We start from the raw sequence: 18,330 nt of genomic DNA, 5'->3' as shown, positions 1-18,330 counted from the left end.
TTTGCCAGCAAACGACGAATACGCACGAATACAAACATTGAAATGTCGCCACCGCCCACCTGCATATAAAGCGGACTCGTCAATGCTGCAATGAATATAACACTGAAAAAGAGGGAACAGTCACTTTTCAGTCACATTTCTACGGCAGCTAGTGTGTGTACACACTATCGGGAGCGCGCACGGAATGCCTCTCGTTACAAGTGCTTCCCGCCTTGTGTGCGCGCGCGCACGCACATCGTGGTGTCTACGTCAGTCAGTAGGTGACAGAAGTTTCATTCAAAGTTATTAATCGATGTTATTCCTCCCTGTCAGATCCTTTGTTAAAATTAAATCCATTTAATTTTTCTTCTGTGACTCCCATACTGAGACTGTTATCCATCTGTTTTGGTTCTGGAAATGTACACGTTCCCCTGCGTAAACTGTGGCAAGATTTCTGCAGATTTATCTTGGATATCTTCTGTAAATTTGACGTTACTTTGCAAAATACACTTTTTAGCTTTGTTAAGAGTGACAGCTCAATTGAAAAATCTAATCTCTAATTAATCTCAGTATCTTTCTTTATTTATATTCACAAATTTAAGTTTGCGAAGGAAAAACCTTTTCCCCCCAATTTTTATGAAAGAACTGCAACTGCATTTCATTTCAATACCTGCTGCTAAAAACAAAGCTATCAAAACCTTGAGATTGTGTTCCCATTTCAGTGTCAATTTTTACTCGTGACCCCTGGCATGTTTCTATTTTGGTTTTGTTTATTTGTTCCTTTTATTTGATGTTTATGTAATGTCTACCCATTACAGTACATGTACATTGCACTACTGCTATGTCGGACGTATTTTTAAATAAAGAAAAAGAAAAAAAAGAAAAAAAAAACCCACCCATGCAGCCAGCCAGTGGAGTCTCACTGCAACTACAGAACACTGCAGCTAGACTCTGCTGAGAATTCAATCATGAGATTTCCATGTTTTGGATATATGAGGATGGCATATTGCGATATTCCAACATGGACTGACTGTTGTTCAGAAGTTTTCTCCAGACTGTCTTACAGCAACAACTGAAACAAGGGACTTTGATGCTAAAGCGAGCTAGCAAAACAACTTAGCTTGACGCTTTGAAGCAGCTTTAACACATTGACAGGTACTATGTGTCCATTTTTGACCAGCTCCTGACGTGTGTCTGTTTTTGTGTTGTCTTCTTTTGGCTACCTACTGACTTTCTATGGCTGGTTTTCTTTAGCTGTTTTGTCGCGTTGGTGTTAGCCTTCGGCTCCCACTGCTAGCTGATGTGTAGCTATAGTTATTGCCTCCCAGTGGTGGAAAAGGTATTCAAATCTTTTAACGGTAAGTTGCATGATCCGTGTTACAATGCAAAGACAATTTTTTTTTTCCTAAGGAAATCCACAGTTTATTTAGCAATGCCGATATTAGGTGATCAGCAACTAATTCCTGTAATGCAAAAAGAAATGCATACCTTTAAAAAAAAAAAACTCTTGATACTGCGTATTTATTCAGCAAAGTTGCATCAGTAATGGAACACGACAACCCTCTATTACACACATCGCTTGTTTGCTCATATGCTAAGTGCACCGCACGTACGCACATACAGTTGTGCTCGTAAATGTACACACCCTAGCAGAATTTGTGAGATGTGTATCATTCTTTGAAGAAAACACGTATTATCAGGGCAGGCTGAACAGTTATTCCATTTTAATGGGATTCAAATTCAACTGTAAGGTATTTCAGAATAACATAATCAGTTAAAAAAAAAAAAAAAAAAAAAAAAAACTAGCAAAAAAGAAAATAATGAGGTTTTGCCCATGCAGTCATCAGTCATATTTTCCCCAAATGACCAATGTTTGACAAATTCTGCCACGTATGTAAATTTATGAGCAGAACTGTGTCCAAAATGGTGCAAAGTGAACATACTGTATGTATGTTCTGTAGAGCAGTCTTTCCCAACCTTGATTGAACCCAGGTACTTATTTTACATACGAGAAACTCTCAAAACATGCCAGCAAAAACAAATGTCACAAATAGTGGATACACAGCTTAATTATGTACCTCCTGCCATTTAATTGTTCAGCCACATGTTCTGTACATCGCTGGCATACATTGTTGCACAAAGGTAAATTATTTGTAGTAAATAAATAATTTCCCAACCATCCATCCATCCATCCATTTTCTGTACTGCTTATCCTCACTAGGGTCTGCTGGAGCCTATAATCAAGTATAATCATTTCCCAGTAATCTCTCGTGTCACACTGGTTGGGAATCACTGTTATAGTGTAGGTGTTGTATATATCGTTTGTGTGACTGTCATTTTCCTAAAGACTCCCCTCAATTTTGTACTCTTATGTCATTTAGATTCCTGGAGCGGTTTGAGAGCTCTGCGTGACCCTCAAGGCAGCATGGCCCCCAAGGACATCATGACCAATTCCCACGCCAAATCAATCCTTAATGCCATGAATTCCCTCCGCAAGAGCAACACACTCTGTGATATAACTCTAAGGGTAGAAAATACGGATTTTCCAGCTCACCGGATTGTCTTAGCGGCCTGCAGCGACTATTTTTGTGCCATGTTCACCAGTGAGGTATGGGGTCCATAACAAAGCTTGTTTGTGTTTTTTGTTTAAGGTCCTGTTCCATCAAAATCAAATTTTGTTCTACTGTTTTATGCATAACACAGGGCAAAATGAGTCTGTGACATGGGGTAAAGGTCCTATATTTTGGCTATTTAGACTCTCTAACATTGACTTAGTATACAGCGGCTGAAATAAGTATTTAACACATCACCATTTTTATCATGAACTATATTTCCAAAGTTGACATGAACATTTCACCAGATGTTGGGAACAACCCAAGTAATCCATACATACAAAGAAAGGAGAACAAATAACATCAGAAATTAAGTTGTGTGAAATGACACAGGGAAAAGGAATTTAACCCGGCAACTATTTAGTTAATACTTTGTACAAAAGCCTTTTCTTTGACAGCTTCAAGACGCCTCTTGTATGGAGAAACTATTCCCATGCATTGCTCTCGTGTGATTTTGGCCCATTCCTCCACACAAGCAGTCTTCAAATCTTGAAGGTTCCGTGGGCTTCTTTTACGGACGTTGAGTTTCAGTTCTTTCCATAGATTTTCAATTGGATTCCTTTCAGGTGATTGGCTGGGCCGTTAGCAGCTTTATTTTTGTTTTCTTCGAAACCGATCGAGAGTTTCCTTGGCGGTATGTTTTGGATCATTATCCTGCTGAAGTGTCCACCCTCGTTTTATTTTCATCATCCCCGTAGAGGGCGGCAGATTTTTGTCAAGAATGTCTCGGCACATTTTGCCCATTCATCCTTGTGAAGTTTACCAGTGCCATTTGCTGAAAAGCAACCCCACACCATCATGTTCCCACCTCCGAACTTCACTGGTGGTATGGTGTTTTTAGGGTGACGTGTAGTGCCATTTCGCCTCCATTAGATTATACTCTCACAGTATTGAACTGACTTGTCCAAATGTTCAGCTAACTTTAAACAAGCTTTGACATGCTTTTTTTTTGTTTTTTTCCAACAATGAGGTCTTTTGTAGTGAGCGTGCATACAGGCCATAGTCCAACACTACACTATATTCATAATTTATGATGTAACCGTGGATGAAATAGTGAAGCCTGCTGCCACTATCGGCACAATGTGCGCCAGCGATGAACTTGATGGACAAGTCAATGTAAGCGGAGGAAGAGCTCAAACCTCACAATAGCCCACTCTCTTTTTCTTTTCACCCACGTCCCTTTTCAGATCACGTTCCCTGTTAGTGGGCCAACTAGCCAATGTTTGGTGAATTGTGCTTCACAATGATAGTAAGACATCAAAGGACACAACGTCGCTATGAACGCTTCCTGCTTGGCCGCCACTAAACCAGAGGTGGGCAAACTTCAGCCCGCGGGCCACAGACCAGAGGTGGGCAAACTACGGCCTCTGGGCCACATCGGGCTCGTGGATCATTTCAATCCAGCCCACCAAAGATTGGTACAGGATCGCCCAAATCATATCAAAATCATGACTACATTCATTTGACCTTGTCCTGTAATGCAGACTGGTTCCACCAGGTTGTGCTGTAATGCCCAGGGCTTCCACCAGGTTGTCCTGTAATGCCCAGTGGTTCCACCAGGTAGCACAGTAGGTACAGTGATACATTGACTTTGGCTGTTCTGTTTTTACTCTGCTACTGCTCTGAACCCTTCTTCAACCATGAGTGGGCCAAAGAAAAGAAAAGAAAAGTCGACAGTGAGTGCCAAGTGTTTAATATAGAATGGACCACGAAATACTTTTTCACTGAAGTCAGGTCAAATGCTGTATGTCTAATTTGTTAAGAAACCATTGCGGTTTTAGAGGAATATAACATCAGCCGTCACTTTTCTACCAAGCATGCTGATTATGCTAACAGCCAATCGACGCAGGAACTGATGGCTACGGCTCAGCCGTTTAAAAAATCAAGCTTGCACCTTCATCTGACTAACTGCCATCCAAATTCAGTCACACAAGACCCTGAAAAAGCGCCACAGGAGCTGCAGATGGAACTCCAATGTGATATTGTCTTAAAAGAGAAGTTTTAGTTTTCAGCCGAGGAGCATTTACTGAGTTTTATGCTTCATCAAGCGCAGACAAATTTCCCCAAATCCGGAAGATGGCACAGAGGATGCTCTACGTATGGTGTTTGGCTCTACTTTTAGTGTGATGAACACCAACAAAACATCCTCAAGATCCCAGCTGAGTGATGGAACACCTCAGATGAGTTCTGAGAATTGCCACAACAAAACTGACACCAGCCTTTGATGCACTGGCAAAAAAGGGGATCAACAAAACAACACTGTTCCCATTAAAAGTAAATCTAAGTATTAACACTACAATGCCTTTTGTTTATTTTTTATCTGTAAGCATCTGGTCCTGGCTTGTCCCGCCTGTCAAATTTTAAAAGTCAATGTGGCCCCTGAGCCAAAAGGTTTGCCCACCCCTGCACTAGACTCATGATATCACCAAGGACCAATCAGAACAAAGCTGTTTTAATATGTTTTAATATATATTTAAATTAGATTAACAGTGAGCCAATCAGGCAACACAGCGAGCGACTGGTTAGCACATCTGCCTCACAGTTCTGAGGACCGGGGTTCAAGTCCCGGCCCCGCCTGTGTGGAGTTTGCATGTTCTCCCCGTGCCTGCGTTGGTTTTCTTCGGGCACTGCGGTTTCCTCGCAGGTTTCCTCCCACATCCCCAAAACGTGCATGGTAGGTTGATTGAAGACTCTAAATTGCCCTTTGGCGAGAATGTGCGCGCCAGTGGTTGTTTGTTTCTATGTGCCCTGCGATTGGCTAGCGACCAGTTGAGGGTGTACCCCGCCTCTCGCCCGAAGATTGCTGGGATAGGCTCCAGCACGCCCACGACCCTGGTGAGGATAAGCGGAACGGAAGATGAATGAATGATCCAATCAGAGCAATTGAGCTTATTAAAAGAAGTCTGGCTGCCTCAAATGTCAGGTAGAAAAGACCAAGTAGAATAGCTTGATAAAAGGCATTCTGGGCAATTCCGACCCAAATTACCTTACGAGCCTGACAAAAGGATATCAAAGATGATAACAAAATCCAATGTGTTGTGACACGGCTTAAAGGTCCCGTATTTTGGCTATTTGGACCTCCGTAGAGTGACTCTCTAACGTGGACGTAGTAAAGTGTCAATTGCATTTGAAAAAACACTTTAGTTTTGTCAAGAGTGTTCAGAAAAGGCCCCTCTGACAGCTGCTTCTGTTGAACCCAGTTTTGTATCCTCTTTGTCCATATTTGGCTCAGACTGCCCCCTTTCTTGTGATTGGTTGCCACTTGTGAGAGAGCACGTGTTTGTGATGTTGACAGGGCTGGTCTGGGAGTGGAGAGGTAGACTGAGATCTCGGCGAGTGACGTTGGTTTGACAAAATATGTCTCCTTTAAAATAAGAGACTTTACGAGGAAGTAATAAAGATTTTTTTTCACGGAAAGCCTTAATTAGGTTTCAAAAAATGACACTTGTTTTGAAAGTCTTTTCAAGGTTTTCTAATTTGGCCTGGAGATGCCTTGTAAATGCATCAAATGTACGCATTCCAAATGCAATTGACTGTTATTTTGCTCATCCCGAAATGTGTGTTAGCTTGCAGAAAAGGGAAAATCCTTTGTGGACATCCAGGGTCTGACTGCATCAACTATGGAGATCTTGTTGGACTTTGTCTACACAGAGACGGTGCTAGTTACAGTGGAGAATGTGCAAGAACTGCTCCCTGCAGCATGCTTGCTTCAGCTGAAAGGTTGGTGTTTCAGTTGGACTGATTCTCATTGTGTATGTGTGTACATTTCCAAGATAGGTGTGTCTGCAGCTATATCTTTGTTTTCCTCAGGAGTGAAACGAGCCTGTTGTGATTTTTTGGAGAGCCAACTCGATCCATCGAACTGTCTGGGCATCCGTGACTTTGCCGAAACGCACAATTGCCTCGACTTGATGCAAGCTGCCGAGCTCTTTTCCCAAAAGCATTTCTCCGAGGTGGTTCAGCATGAGGAGTTCATGCTGCTGAGCCAGACAGAAGTGGAAAAGCTGATCAAATGTGATGAAATCCAGGTAAGAAAACTGGCTGACGAGAGGCTTATGGTCTTACACATCATGTAGGAGGAGGCTGCATGTTGCCTGGAAACATTGTAACCGGTCTGTGGAGGACGTCTGTGAACCAAAATAAATGATTGTTCTTGGGGAAACATAGGAGCGTTAGCAGTAAGCAGTATATCTCTGACTTTACGGGGAAACAAATATTTTCAAGTTGCCAAGCGTTGCTGTGTCAATAGTTTTTGGGCAGAACAGTTGAAGAACATAGAGCGGTGTTTCTTTTATTTTTAAGAGCCCAAATGTGTTTATACTACTGCTAACATGTACAGTGGATATAAAAAGTCAACACACCCTTGTTCAAATGCCAGGTTTTTTGTGATATAAAAACATCAGACCAATGTAAATCATGAAAAAAAAAAAAGAAGAAAATTCCACCATTAATGTGACCAATAATCTGTACAACTCGGGTCACATTTAATGATGTATCTTCTCATTTTTGATTTAAAAAAAAAAACAAAAAAAACCTAGTAGACTTTTTTTTATAGCCACTGTATGTACAGTATTTGCCCCCTTCTCTTATTTTTTTTTGCATTTTCCCCACTTTGATTAAGATAATCAAACCAATGTAAATATTAGACAAACATATCCCAAGTAAACATACAATGCAGTTTCGAAAAGGTGATTTTATTCATTAAGGAAAAAAATAGCTGTCCATCTGTGAATTAACTATGGCCAATCACATTTTTAGGGGGAAAATTAGACAATATTAGACAAACATATCCCAAGTAAACATACAATGCAGTTTCGAAAAGGTGATTTTATTCATTAAGGAAAAAAATAGCTGTCCATCTGTGAATTAACTATGGCCAATCACATTTTTAGGGTGAAAATTAGTTCATTTTCACTGAACACACCCAAGCCTCCAGACCTGTTCAACCAAGAAATCACTTAATTCTGTCTTAAATCCTTATTCCCAACCAAGCTTAAAGTCAAATTCACGTACGTACATTTAATTTGACTTTGTTGCTCTGACTGTGCTTTGTCTGCAGGTGGACTCAGAAGAGCCTGTATTCGAAGCTGTGCTGAACTGGGTCAAACACAACCGAAAAGAGAGAGAGCCCTGTTTGCCAGACATGTTGGCGTTTGTCCGAATGCCGTTGCTGACCCCCCGCTACATCACAGACGTCATTGATGCCGAGGTGGGACACGCCACAGGTTCTTCTGTTGTGTGGCTGTCATAGGCTACATTCACACTGCAAGGCATGATGCCCAATTGTTTGTTTTTTTTGTTAAATCTGAGCCTTTTAGGTCGTTCACGTTATGAAAACAAATATGACTTCTCTTGTGGACAGAATGCATCCATGAAGTGGCACGCATGCGCACAAAACGCAATGCACAGTGTTTACGGAAGTAAATATGGCTCATCCCTCGAACCCATTGTGGCAATTTAAAAGATTTTGTGCTTGAAGTGACACCGCCCCAACCCCACCCCCCTCAATATTTATCAGTTCTAAAGTATCTTCTTTTCGCCTGTGTCTGTTTCGATTGTGTTCTGCTTCTTCAGCCACCGTTGCTTTTTGCACATGTATGTGTGACAGTTTTCGCCTTTTGATGACGTATAGGCAACCTGAGCGTCCAAACTGGACTCGCATCGAATACATGTCCAATTTACATTATATCAACGTACGGAAGAGGCCTGGGTCGGATTTGAAAAAATCGGAATTGTACTGCTAAAAAATTGAGATAAAAAAAATCTGACGCAAAAACGGAATTGACCTGCACTGTAAATTTAGCCTTAGTCACGTACATTCTGGCGCGTTTCAGCCCCTGATACGTTGCAGTCTGCCCTGTCGCGACCTTGTCGATGAAGCTAAGAAGTTCCACCTGAGACCAGAGCTGAGGAGCGAGATGCAAGGCCCACGCACACAAGCGAGATTAGGCAGGTGTCTTTTTTAGCTGCACTTCAGCATCCACACTGTGTAAATCTTTCTAATTTCTGCCTTTTAGGTGCCAAAGAAGTCCTTTTGGTGATTGGCGGCTTTGGCAGCCAGCAATCACCAATCGACATAGTGGAGAAATATGATCCGAAAACTCAGGAGTGGACCTTCCTCCCGGTGAGTTTTAAACTGAAGCAAAATCTTTGGTAGTTTAATTTACTTGCTCGATATGACCCAAAGATACCTCAGGGGTATACAGATGTCACCTTTCTTCTGTCACAATTTCCAACCAGTCTTAAGACCAGGGGGTGGGCGAAGTCTGAGGGTCCGTTTTGGACATAATTCAGGACTACAGCCTACACTTTCTGAAATCTGAAATGTTCTCATACACACAACTCAAATGCTCTCATAAGTGATACTGTTGTTCCCCCCCCCCCCCCCCCCCCCCCATATAGACTACTGATTTTTTTTTTTGGGGGGGGGGGGGGGGGGGGGGGGGGGGTTGTGCTTGTGATTTCAGTTTCAATATGGTTTGAGCAAGGATTTCAGTCTGGTCTACGAAAGAATTTCAGTTGTGTGTATGAGCGTGTTTCAGTGTGGTGTGTGAAATGATTTCATTTTTTGGCTACTCACCTCTGCCCACCGACCACATTCTTTAACTCTACCCACAGAGCATTTACATTACCAGTTACATGAAGCGTCTTCTAATATTTGTTGCATTAATATAGCTTTAGGTTTTATATTTGCCCTAGGATGTATGAAGTAAAATGTATGTGTATTCATTTTATTTATTTATATCATTAAATGACTGGTTAATTGATTTAGTGTGTACAACATAGCTAATATTGGTCAAATAAATGAATGTAACGTTTTTATTTTATTATTTTATTGGTCAGTTAAATTTGTTAAAAATCAAATATTTTAAAAATGATTTATCATTGTTGTATTATTAAAAAAAAATACATTTTCACTTGTTTTCACCTCCTCTACGAATGACCTGTTTCTAAAACCTAACGTGGCCCTTGAGTACTAAAGTTCGGCCACGTGCTTCAGAACAGTGTTTCTCAAGTGATGGGTTGGAACCCAAAGTGCCTCTTGTCTTGTTGTATTGTTCAGAAACAAAAAGAAATTTCAGCGGGGTTTTTGTTTTTTCTCTCGTGTATAAAAGCGTTTTTATGCGGTACGCACAATAGGGAAATCCTAATAATACTACTTCTGTTATATAAAATGTGAATTTCATGTACAGTTTATATTTTTTCATGTAAATGTGTTGTTTAAAGTACAGTTCCTACACAAATGTTAAAATAAAACATTTTGCAATTGTCATGCAGTTTTGGTGGGTGATTAGCATTACAGACAAGTTGAATCATTGATGAGTAGTGTTAATCAGGGAGGCATTCTGTTAACAGGTCATTATTGTTGAGCCATCATTTCAAATCGAGATTCGCCAATGTTTTTTGCGTGATATGATTTATGTTTTATAAATCTCCAGCTATCTTTGGGCGAGAGGCGGGGGGCACCCTGAACTGGTCGCCAGCCAATCGCAGGGCACATATAAACAAACAACCATTCACAATCACATTCAGACCAAGAATCAATTTAGAGTCTTCACTTAACCTACCATGCATGTTTTGGGATGTGGGAGAAAACCGGAGTCCCCGAAGAAAACCCACACAGGCACCAGGAGAACATGCAAAATCCACACAGGCAAGGCGGGATTTGACCCCGGGTCCCCACAACTGTGAGGCAGATGTGCTAACCAGTCGATTACCGTGTGCGTGTGTGTGTGCTCAGCCCCGAATTGTTCTCCCACATAAAAAGATGAGAGAGGCTTTTCATCATAGGTATACCTCACCTATGAGATACAAAATGAGGAGGGAAAAAATCCACACGATCGCATTGTCTGATTTTTAAAGAATTTATTAGCAAATTATGGTGGAAAATGAGTATTTGGTCCGTAACAAAAGTTCATCTCAATACTTTGTTATCTAGCCTTTGTTGGCAATGACAGAGGTCAAACTCTTTCTGTAAGTCTTCACAAGGTTTTCACACACTGTTGCTGGTATTTTGGCCCATTCCTCCATGCAGATCTCCTCGAGAGCAGTGATGTTTTGAGGCTGTCGCTGGGCAATACAGACTTTAAAATCCCTCCAAAGATTTTCTCGTGGGGTTGAGATCTGGAGACTGGCTAGGCCACTCCAGGACCTTGAAATGCTTCTTACGAAGCTACTCCTTGGTTGCCCGGGCAGTCTGTTTGGGATCATTGTCATGCTGAAAGACCCAGCCACGTTTCATCTTCAATGCCCTTGCTGATGGAAGGAGGTTTTCACTCAAAATCTCACAGCACATGGCCCCATTCATTCTTTCCTTTACACGGATCAGTCGTCCTGGTCCCTTTGCAAAAAACAGCCCCATGTTTCCACCCCCATGCTTAACAGTAGGTATGGTGTTCTCTGGATGCAACTCAGCATTCTTTCTCCTCCAAACACGACAAGTTGAGTTTTTGAACCAAAATGTTCTATTTTGGTTTCATATCACCATATGGCATTCCCCCAATCCTCTTCTGGATCATCCAAATGCTCTCTAGCAAACTTCAGACGGGCCTGGACATGTACTGGCTTAAGCAGGGGGACACGTCTGGCACTATTTGAGTCCCTGGCGGCGTGTATATATATATATATATATATATATATATATATAGTGGCCTCGTAAAAGTTGCTTTAGCTGCATGTAGCTTTGAATAGATTTTTTACCTTAATAAATAAAATCACCATTTAAAAACTGTCAAAAACTTTGTTTACAACATTTGTTTGGTGATCTTAAAAACAAATGGGCAAACTATGCAAAAAAAAAACTACGAATTTGAGAAGGATGCAAATACTTTTTCACTATTCATTTAAAGGACCTCCAACACAAGATAATGGCTACAGTCAAGTGCTAAACTATGTACAGTGTTCTTAATGTGTGACTACACTGTAAATGTAGAGAATGTAAAGAATAAACAGTTTGTGTCACACATTTTGCTTCATTCAGTGGACATTGTCCTGCTCCTTCTGTGTGCACCTTGGCCACTATAATACATACATTCGGATATACAGTACATGAACACTTCATTCGTCAGTAAGTCACATTCATATTATTCTTCGCAAAGAATAAAGAATATATGCCTGTGAGAATAGGTATAATATATGTCTACATGTGTTGCTGCACCATTTGTGTTCAAATGTGCATTCCTTATTTGAATCATCTTTATTTTGCCAAGTATGTCAAACAACACAAGGAATTTGTCTCCGGTAGTTGTTGCCGCTCTAGTACGACAACAGACTTTTGAGACATAAAGACAGTCACTGAGCAATAAAAGGTTGCTACTAATCTGGTAATGCCGGTACAATTATTTCTCTTATTTTTTTGACAATTGTGCATAAAGATGCAGAGTCCTCGAGCAATTAGAGCAGTTTGAATGACTAATATAGCAATAGTCCGGTGCAATGACCATTGTGCAAAGGGCGCCGAGACTTCAAGGAATGTACGCGGTTTAAAGTGACGAGTAGGGCGATAATCTGGGACAATGTCGATTGTGCAAATGTTGCAGATACTCCTCAATCAGTGTGCAAATGGGGCAGATGCTACTCTGGCATGAGTGGCCAGTATTGGTCAACAACAGATATGCAAATAGTGCAGCGTGGCGAGACGACGACAGTGAGTGCACGAGTCGTGTATCATTGGCCCCACAAACTCAAGACACAAAATTGGCAGCATGTTGCAATGGGATTGTAAATGAGCTGTTTAAGAAGTTGATGGCAAGAGGGAAGAAGCTGTTGAAATGTCTGATGGTTTTAGTTTGCGTTGTTCGATAGCGCCTACCTGAGGGAAGGAGCCGGACGCGCTGGTGACCAGGATGTGGAGGGTCCAAGAGGATGATGCATGCTCTTGTCTTAGTTCTGGCAGCGTGCAAGTCCTCAAGGGTGGGTAGGGGGTACTGACAATCTTTTCAGCAGTTTTGTTTGTCCTTTGCAGTCGAAGTTTGTCTTTTTTTGTAGCAGCACCAAACCAGACTGTGATGGAAGAACACAGGACTGATTCAATGACAGCTGTGTAGAACTTCCTCAACAGCTCCTGTGGCAGGCCGTGCTTTCACAGAAGCCGCAGGAAGTACATCCTCCGCTGGGCCTTTTTGAGGACGGAGTTGATGTATATCGCCCACTTCAGGTCCTGAGAGACTGTCATTCCCAGGAACTTGAAGGTCTCAACGGTTGACACAAGGCAGCTGGACAGCGTGAGGGCCAGCTGTGGCGAAGGATGCCTCCTGAAGTCCACAATCATCTCTACATTCTTGAGCGTGTTCAGCTCCAGGTTGTGTTGGCCACACCACAAGTCCAGCCGCTCCACTTCCTGTCGATATGCAGACTCGTCACCGTCATTGATGAGGCTGATGACTGTGGTGTTATCTGCAAACTTCAGGAGTTTGACAGCCGGGTGCGTTGAGGTGGAGTCGTTCGTGTAGAGAGAGAGAGAGAGAGAGAAGAGCAGCGGAGAGAGGACACAACCTTCTACCGCTTATCCGAGGTCGGGTCGCGGGGACAGTAGCTTTAGCAGGGACGCCCAGACTTCCCTCTCCCCAGCCACTTCATCCATCTCTTCCGGGGGGGAACCCGAGGCGTTCCCAGGCCGGCCGAAGGATGCAGTCTCGCCAGCGTGTCCTGGGTCGTCCCCGGGGTCTCCTCCCGGTGGGATGTGCCCGGAACACCTCACCAGGGAGGCGTCCGAATCAGATGCCCCAGCCACCTCATCTAGCTCCTCTCGATGTGAAGGAGCAACGGCTCTGAGATCCTCCCGGATGACCGAGCTTCTCACCATATCTCTAAGGGAGAGCCCGGACACTCTGCGGAGGAAGAGTGTATCCCCATTATGTGTTAGCATTAAGCTAGTGGAGGCTATAAGGTTGTTTTAAATACACAACGTGTAATTCACTCTTCTTTTTATTTTCAGTTTGCCAGTAAACATCAATTTGGAGTGACTATAAACGGCTTGATACATATTTTTTGAAGAATTTGTCACCATCGGCCAAACTGCTGCTTGTTGTGAATTGAGTTGAGTTCAGTTCACTGCCACCATACAGTGCTCGTGTCTCAAGTCTTTGCTGCGTGTAATGCATGTGCTGAACGTTTGACTAATTAGCAAATGCTTTTCACAGAACATTGCGAGGAAACGACGTTACGTTGCCACAGTGTCTCTCCACGATCGTGTCTATGTGATTGGAGGTTATGACGGACGGTCAAGGCTCAGCTCAGTGGAGTGTCTGGACTACACGGCGGACGAGGATGGGGTTTGGTACACCGTCGCCACTATGAATGTGCGCCGTGGCCTTGCTGGAGCCACAACGCTTGGAGGTGAGGTGTTCTTTCAGGGATGAGCACATATTTTATTGGGTTGGGACATCAGTCCGTTACTTTCGATTGATTGATTAATAGAAATAGAGTTCCAGCTCAGCTCAATTTTTGTTTTCTCCTTGGCGCAGACATGATCTATGTTGCCGGCGGCTTTGATGGGAGCCGGCGCCACACCAGCATGGAGCGATATGACCCAAACATTGACCAATGGAGCATGCTGGGAGATATGCAGACAGCCCGAGAAGGTGCTGGTCTGGTGGTGGCCAGTGGACTGATATACTGTCTTGGTATGGACCCACATTTCAGTCAGTTGATTTCCACACGAGGGCTGTCACTCACCATTTTTCTTCATATTTCCTTAAGGAGGCTATGATGGACTCAACATACTGAATTCTGTGGAGCGGTATGACCCCCACACAGGCCACTGGACGAGTGTGACCCCTATGGCCACGAAGCGCTCAGGTCAGTTTTCCAGGAAATAACGTGTCAAGCTGGTTTAGGTGAAGACCATTAACGTCCTGCTTTTTCAGGGGCAGGCGTGGCTTTACTCAATGACCACATTTACGTGGTCGGAGGTTTTGATGGGGTTTCACACCTGGACTCTGTTGAGCTTTATAACATCAGAACAGACTTTTGGACCACTGTGGCCAGCATGACCACGCCTCGATGCTACGTAGGAGCAACTGTCCTCAGAGGACGACTGTATGCCATCGCCGGGTAAGGAGTGTCCTGGTTTTTCGCAGCAACCTTTTCCTTCATAAAACAAACCCTCCATTAAGCCTTGGATCATGATCACAGTAATTCTTCACATATTTTCAGTTCACTGTTCACAAATTGACCTACATTGCTGATTAAGATACAGGTGAACTGACTTACATATTTTTCTAGATATGCGCCACTATTTGGCTGATTTGACTTGTCAGCAAAATTTTGAGATAAAAGCACCGTACGGTGGCCGTGGAATCAACTCCACTCACTTTACAAGTAGCAGTTTGGCAGATAGTGAACAATTCATCAAAAAAGGCTTTAATGCCACTCCCAGTTGAAGTTTACTGTCAAACTCAATATAACGCAAAGAGAATTACATGTTGTGCATTTAAAACAACTACATAGCTTACTTATTAGCCTTTTAGTCGGCTAGATTAATGCCAATGCTAACACAAACTAGTGGGACACATGCTAATGAATAGCATCAATGTGGCCGTTGTTATAACCCTTCAGGCAACGGATATTTGAAGACGAACAATGGGGCGACACATGCAGACAGACAATATAACAAAACTTATAGGCATGCTGTATATTCTTTGTTCTCTGGAAAGGAAGATGACGATTACTGCTGAGGAGTTGTGAGTCTCCTCTGTCTCCATGTATGTCTGTATTATACTGCCCACAGGTGGAAAAGGCATTACACAAGACCATGGAATAGAAGCAAAAACTGGAACAGAAAGGGTTTCATTCTTTATAGTCTCTTTAATTATTCAATTACTCTGTTTTTATAAAGTACAATGTTATAGAGTGTTATTTTTCCTTATTAAAAAACACATTCCAAAACGCAATGGCAGTGTTTTATGTTGAGAGTGTTTTCACGAAACAAATCAAATCTGTATCTCATGGCACCAATGTATTGGGAAATAAAAAAATAAATGTACCGTAATTTCATGCATTGTAAAAATACATTACATAGGTAGAAGGGTTTTCCAGAATTTTGAGGTCATCTTTGGGGGTGCGTATTATACACGAGAAATTAAGGTACTTAATGATTAAGGTAAAATGTATTTAACAAAATATATATATATATATATATATATATATTGTACCGAAATAGAAACTCACGGTTCTTGAAGATTAAATGCAATTGATTCTTATGCATATTCTCGAGTAACATTGGATGTGTCTGAATCGAGTCATTTTTTCAAACTAATAAAACTAGTTTGAAAGTAGCATTTTCTCCTCTAATTTGTCTTTATTTGTGGTATCACAATGCAGTCTCGGCCAATAAGAAATGTTAACCGATTTGGACCACAACTCGGACACGTCAGTTGTAGTTGTGCCTTTGCTGTCATGTTCCATTTCCCGTCTCTTAATTGTATTTGTTGAAACTCCGTTCCTCCCCGTTTGTCTTCGCAGATATGACGGGAACTCTCTTCTCAGCAGTATTGAATGTTACGATCCAGTGATGGACTCCTGGGAGGTGGTTACCTCCATGGTGACGCAGCGATGCGACGCAGGAGTCTGCGTTCTACGAGAAAAGTGATCTTTTCTTGAGAGCTGCGTGAACCGCAAGCGGGCGAGCGGCATCGATGCAAAGCAGGCAGCTAGACTTGGATACAATGCCACTAGAACAGACTTTGTTTGTTTGTTTTAGTTGTTCGGCAGCCTAACCAAGGGAACTTCCAAGAAGAAAGCTCTCGTTCGCTGGACGTTAAATCCTTCGCCATTTCACAGGTAGAACTCGGCCGAGATGAACCTCCGAGTATCCCGCCGCCGTCTGCATGGCTCTCCTTAGTGGCGCTTGTTACTGTTGTTAATCTGTGAGATTATTTTGATCTTCAAAGTGCAATATATTTGTACACATCATCAGAAAAGAGATGCCGCTAAACGCCTTATGACTTCGTCTTGCATCGCATTGTGAACATTCATGTTGCCTCTCAGTTTAATGGGCCATTTGCCAGCCTACGAGCGCACCGCTTTGTAATTCTCTTTGTAAGGATTGCTTGTAGACTCGGATCCCCGAAATAAAACGACTTCATACAAATTTAGGATAGTTTTACAAGATCGCTCAATCTGTTCCATTGAAGTTGTCGTTTTTGGGTTTTTGACGTCCCTTTCAGGCACGCCATTTGTTTCCCTCGCAAGCATTTCAATTTGAATGTTACTTCAACACTGTTGCTCATAAAGTCAGCCGATTTGTCTTTTCTTTTTTGAGTGACGTCCATTTGAGGCACGCCATTTGTTTCCCTCTCAAGCATTTCATTTGAATATGTTACTTCAACACTGTTGCTCATAGTCACAAGCAACGTGAAACATTTGGTCATAACTGTATGAAGGCTCGTTCAGTGGTGCGGACACACTTGGCAGCGACTCCCAAATATATTCGAATTGTTGAAAGAGGACTGAGGGAGGGAGGGAGGCCATCTGTGTCACGATTGAAACGAAGGAGGGGGCCTCGCGCGCCACTTGTCTCCCACATAAAATGCTATCCTTTCATCGCTTCCAAAGAGATCAATTAATCAATCAATCACCGGTAGCCGTTTTCAAGCGCAGATCCCCATATTGCCAGCTGCTTTAGAGCATCGTGACTGATCTTTCAAGACCCAGGCAATATTGCGTTCTGCGACAAAATAATCACCGCACCTACCTTGTTCTTGCGTTTGTCTTTTTTTAGACTTTCAGCTCAGTTGTTGGGAGCAAGCCAGTCCAGAGTTTCATCGTCCAGGTTAACAAGGCTTAGCTCGCCATTTGGTGCCCGATGTTTGGGGCAACTTGTTATGACGTGTTCCATGGTCTGTAGGGGGTCTCCGCATTCACATCGGGCCCACCGCTTCGTCGACTTGCCAGTGCGTCCCACGCCTGTCCTCGGCCAATTGAGTGTGGATTTGATGGATGCAAGTATCTTATGCTGCTTTTATGTGCATTTTCCTCAATGTCCCAACTTCATTGGAATTGGGGTTTGTATTTGTTGTTTGGGGCACAAAATTGAAGAGATCAACCAAAGGTCGTGTGGACTTTGTGAACAAAGAGGTTACTAATACGGCTGGGTGGTGGTAAGCATGGTGAGCGGAGAGCGAAGACAGGGTGGGCATTTGCCAATGAGTGTTTGATAGACAAGTGAATTTGTTTGAAAATATTCACTGCTATCAGAATTGGATTTGCATTTCAGTACAGTGACAATGCAAATAGATCAGGAACTGACCCAACTGGCGTGCAGTGCTATTTTCTTGCAATATTACGCACTCTAATAATGGCCCGAGACTTTCACACAGTCCTTTATTTCAACGTTCCACCTATCAGTCATTGTCAACCACCTGGAAGCGTGAACCTTTTTGCTATTCAGTGCTACTATGTCGAAAAAGACTTTCAGAAAGCAGATGGCGAGAGGCCTGCCTTCCTCCCCACCTCCGTCCACTGCGAGCCAGGAGAGACGAAACCCACAAAGATCACAAGGTCGTGCTCATTTGCGAGGTTGAGCCCTGAAGGACATGCATCTTCATGCTCTATGGAGGAAAGAAAGCACCAGCCCGGAGCCTTTTTGACTAATGACTTGGCTGCTGCTCTTGCAGAAAGATGGTGAGCAAAAAAAAGGATTTGGAGACCACGGCAGGAAAATCACTTTGTAAATCTACAGTCTATACTGCAGAAAACGGCTGATTACATCCGTTTAATGAACACAAATGTGCAAATA

General features: G+C 42.7%; 1 protein-coding gene across 4 annotated transcripts; it reads left to right on the top strand.

Moving 5' to 3' along the window:
- The first annotated feature begins 90 nt into the window (after nucleotides 1-90).
- Nucleotides 91-16,845, top strand: klhl12 (kelch-like family member 12). Of its 4 annotated transcripts, XM_061772825.1 has the most exons (13): nucleotides 120-256; nucleotides 2,361-2,587; nucleotides 3,779-4,865; nucleotides 6,158-6,311; nucleotides 6,402-6,619; nucleotides 7,651-7,800; nucleotides 8,426-8,540; nucleotides 8,609-8,715; nucleotides 13,733-13,928; nucleotides 14,057-14,215; nucleotides 14,292-14,390; nucleotides 14,459-14,645; nucleotides 16,056-16,845. In XM_061772825.1, the coding sequence occupies exons 4-13, from the start codon at nucleotides 6,212-6,214 to the stop codon at nucleotides 16,180-16,182; spliced, it is 1,458 nt and encodes a 485-aa protein (XP_061628809.1). In that variant the 5' UTR covers nucleotides 120-256; nucleotides 2,361-2,587; nucleotides 3,779-4,865; nucleotides 6,158-6,211; the 3' UTR covers nucleotides 16,183-16,845. The 4 variants fall into 4 exon arrangements, with proteins under 4 accessions (XP_061628789.1, XP_061628809.1, XP_061628800.1 ...); XM_061772805.1 differs by lacking the exon at nucleotides 3,779-4,865 and having other exon boundaries at nucleotides 91-256; XM_061772816.1 differs by lacking the exons at nucleotides 120-256; nucleotides 3,779-4,865 and adding an exon at nucleotides 856-1,134.
- The last annotated feature ends 1,485 nt before the right edge of the window (nucleotides 16,846-18,330 follow it).

The sequence above is a fragment of the Phyllopteryx taeniolatus genome, chromosome 1, assembly GCF_024500385.1.
Source record: "Phyllopteryx taeniolatus isolate TA_2022b chromosome 1, UOR_Ptae_1.2, whole genome shotgun sequence".
NCBI classification, from domain to species: Eukaryota; Metazoa; Chordata; class Actinopteri; order Syngnathiformes; family Syngnathidae; genus Phyllopteryx; species Phyllopteryx taeniolatus.
The sequence above is the reverse complement of the archived record's forward strand: the minus strand, read 5'-3'. Positions and strand labels throughout refer to the sequence as shown.

Coding starts and splice junctions, on each gene's coding strand:
- klhl12 (XM_061772805.1), top strand. CDS start 91: ATGAATATAACACTGAAAAAGAGGGAACAGTCACTTTTCAGTCACATT. Junction 2,588..6,157: donor GTGCCATGTTCACCAGTGAG/GTATGGGGTCCA, acceptor AATGTGTGTTAG/CTTGCAGAAAAGGGAAAATC. Junction 6,620..7,650: donor TCAAATGTGATGAAATCCAG/GTAAGAAAACTG, acceptor CTTTGTCTGCAG/GTGGACTCAGAAGAGCCTGT.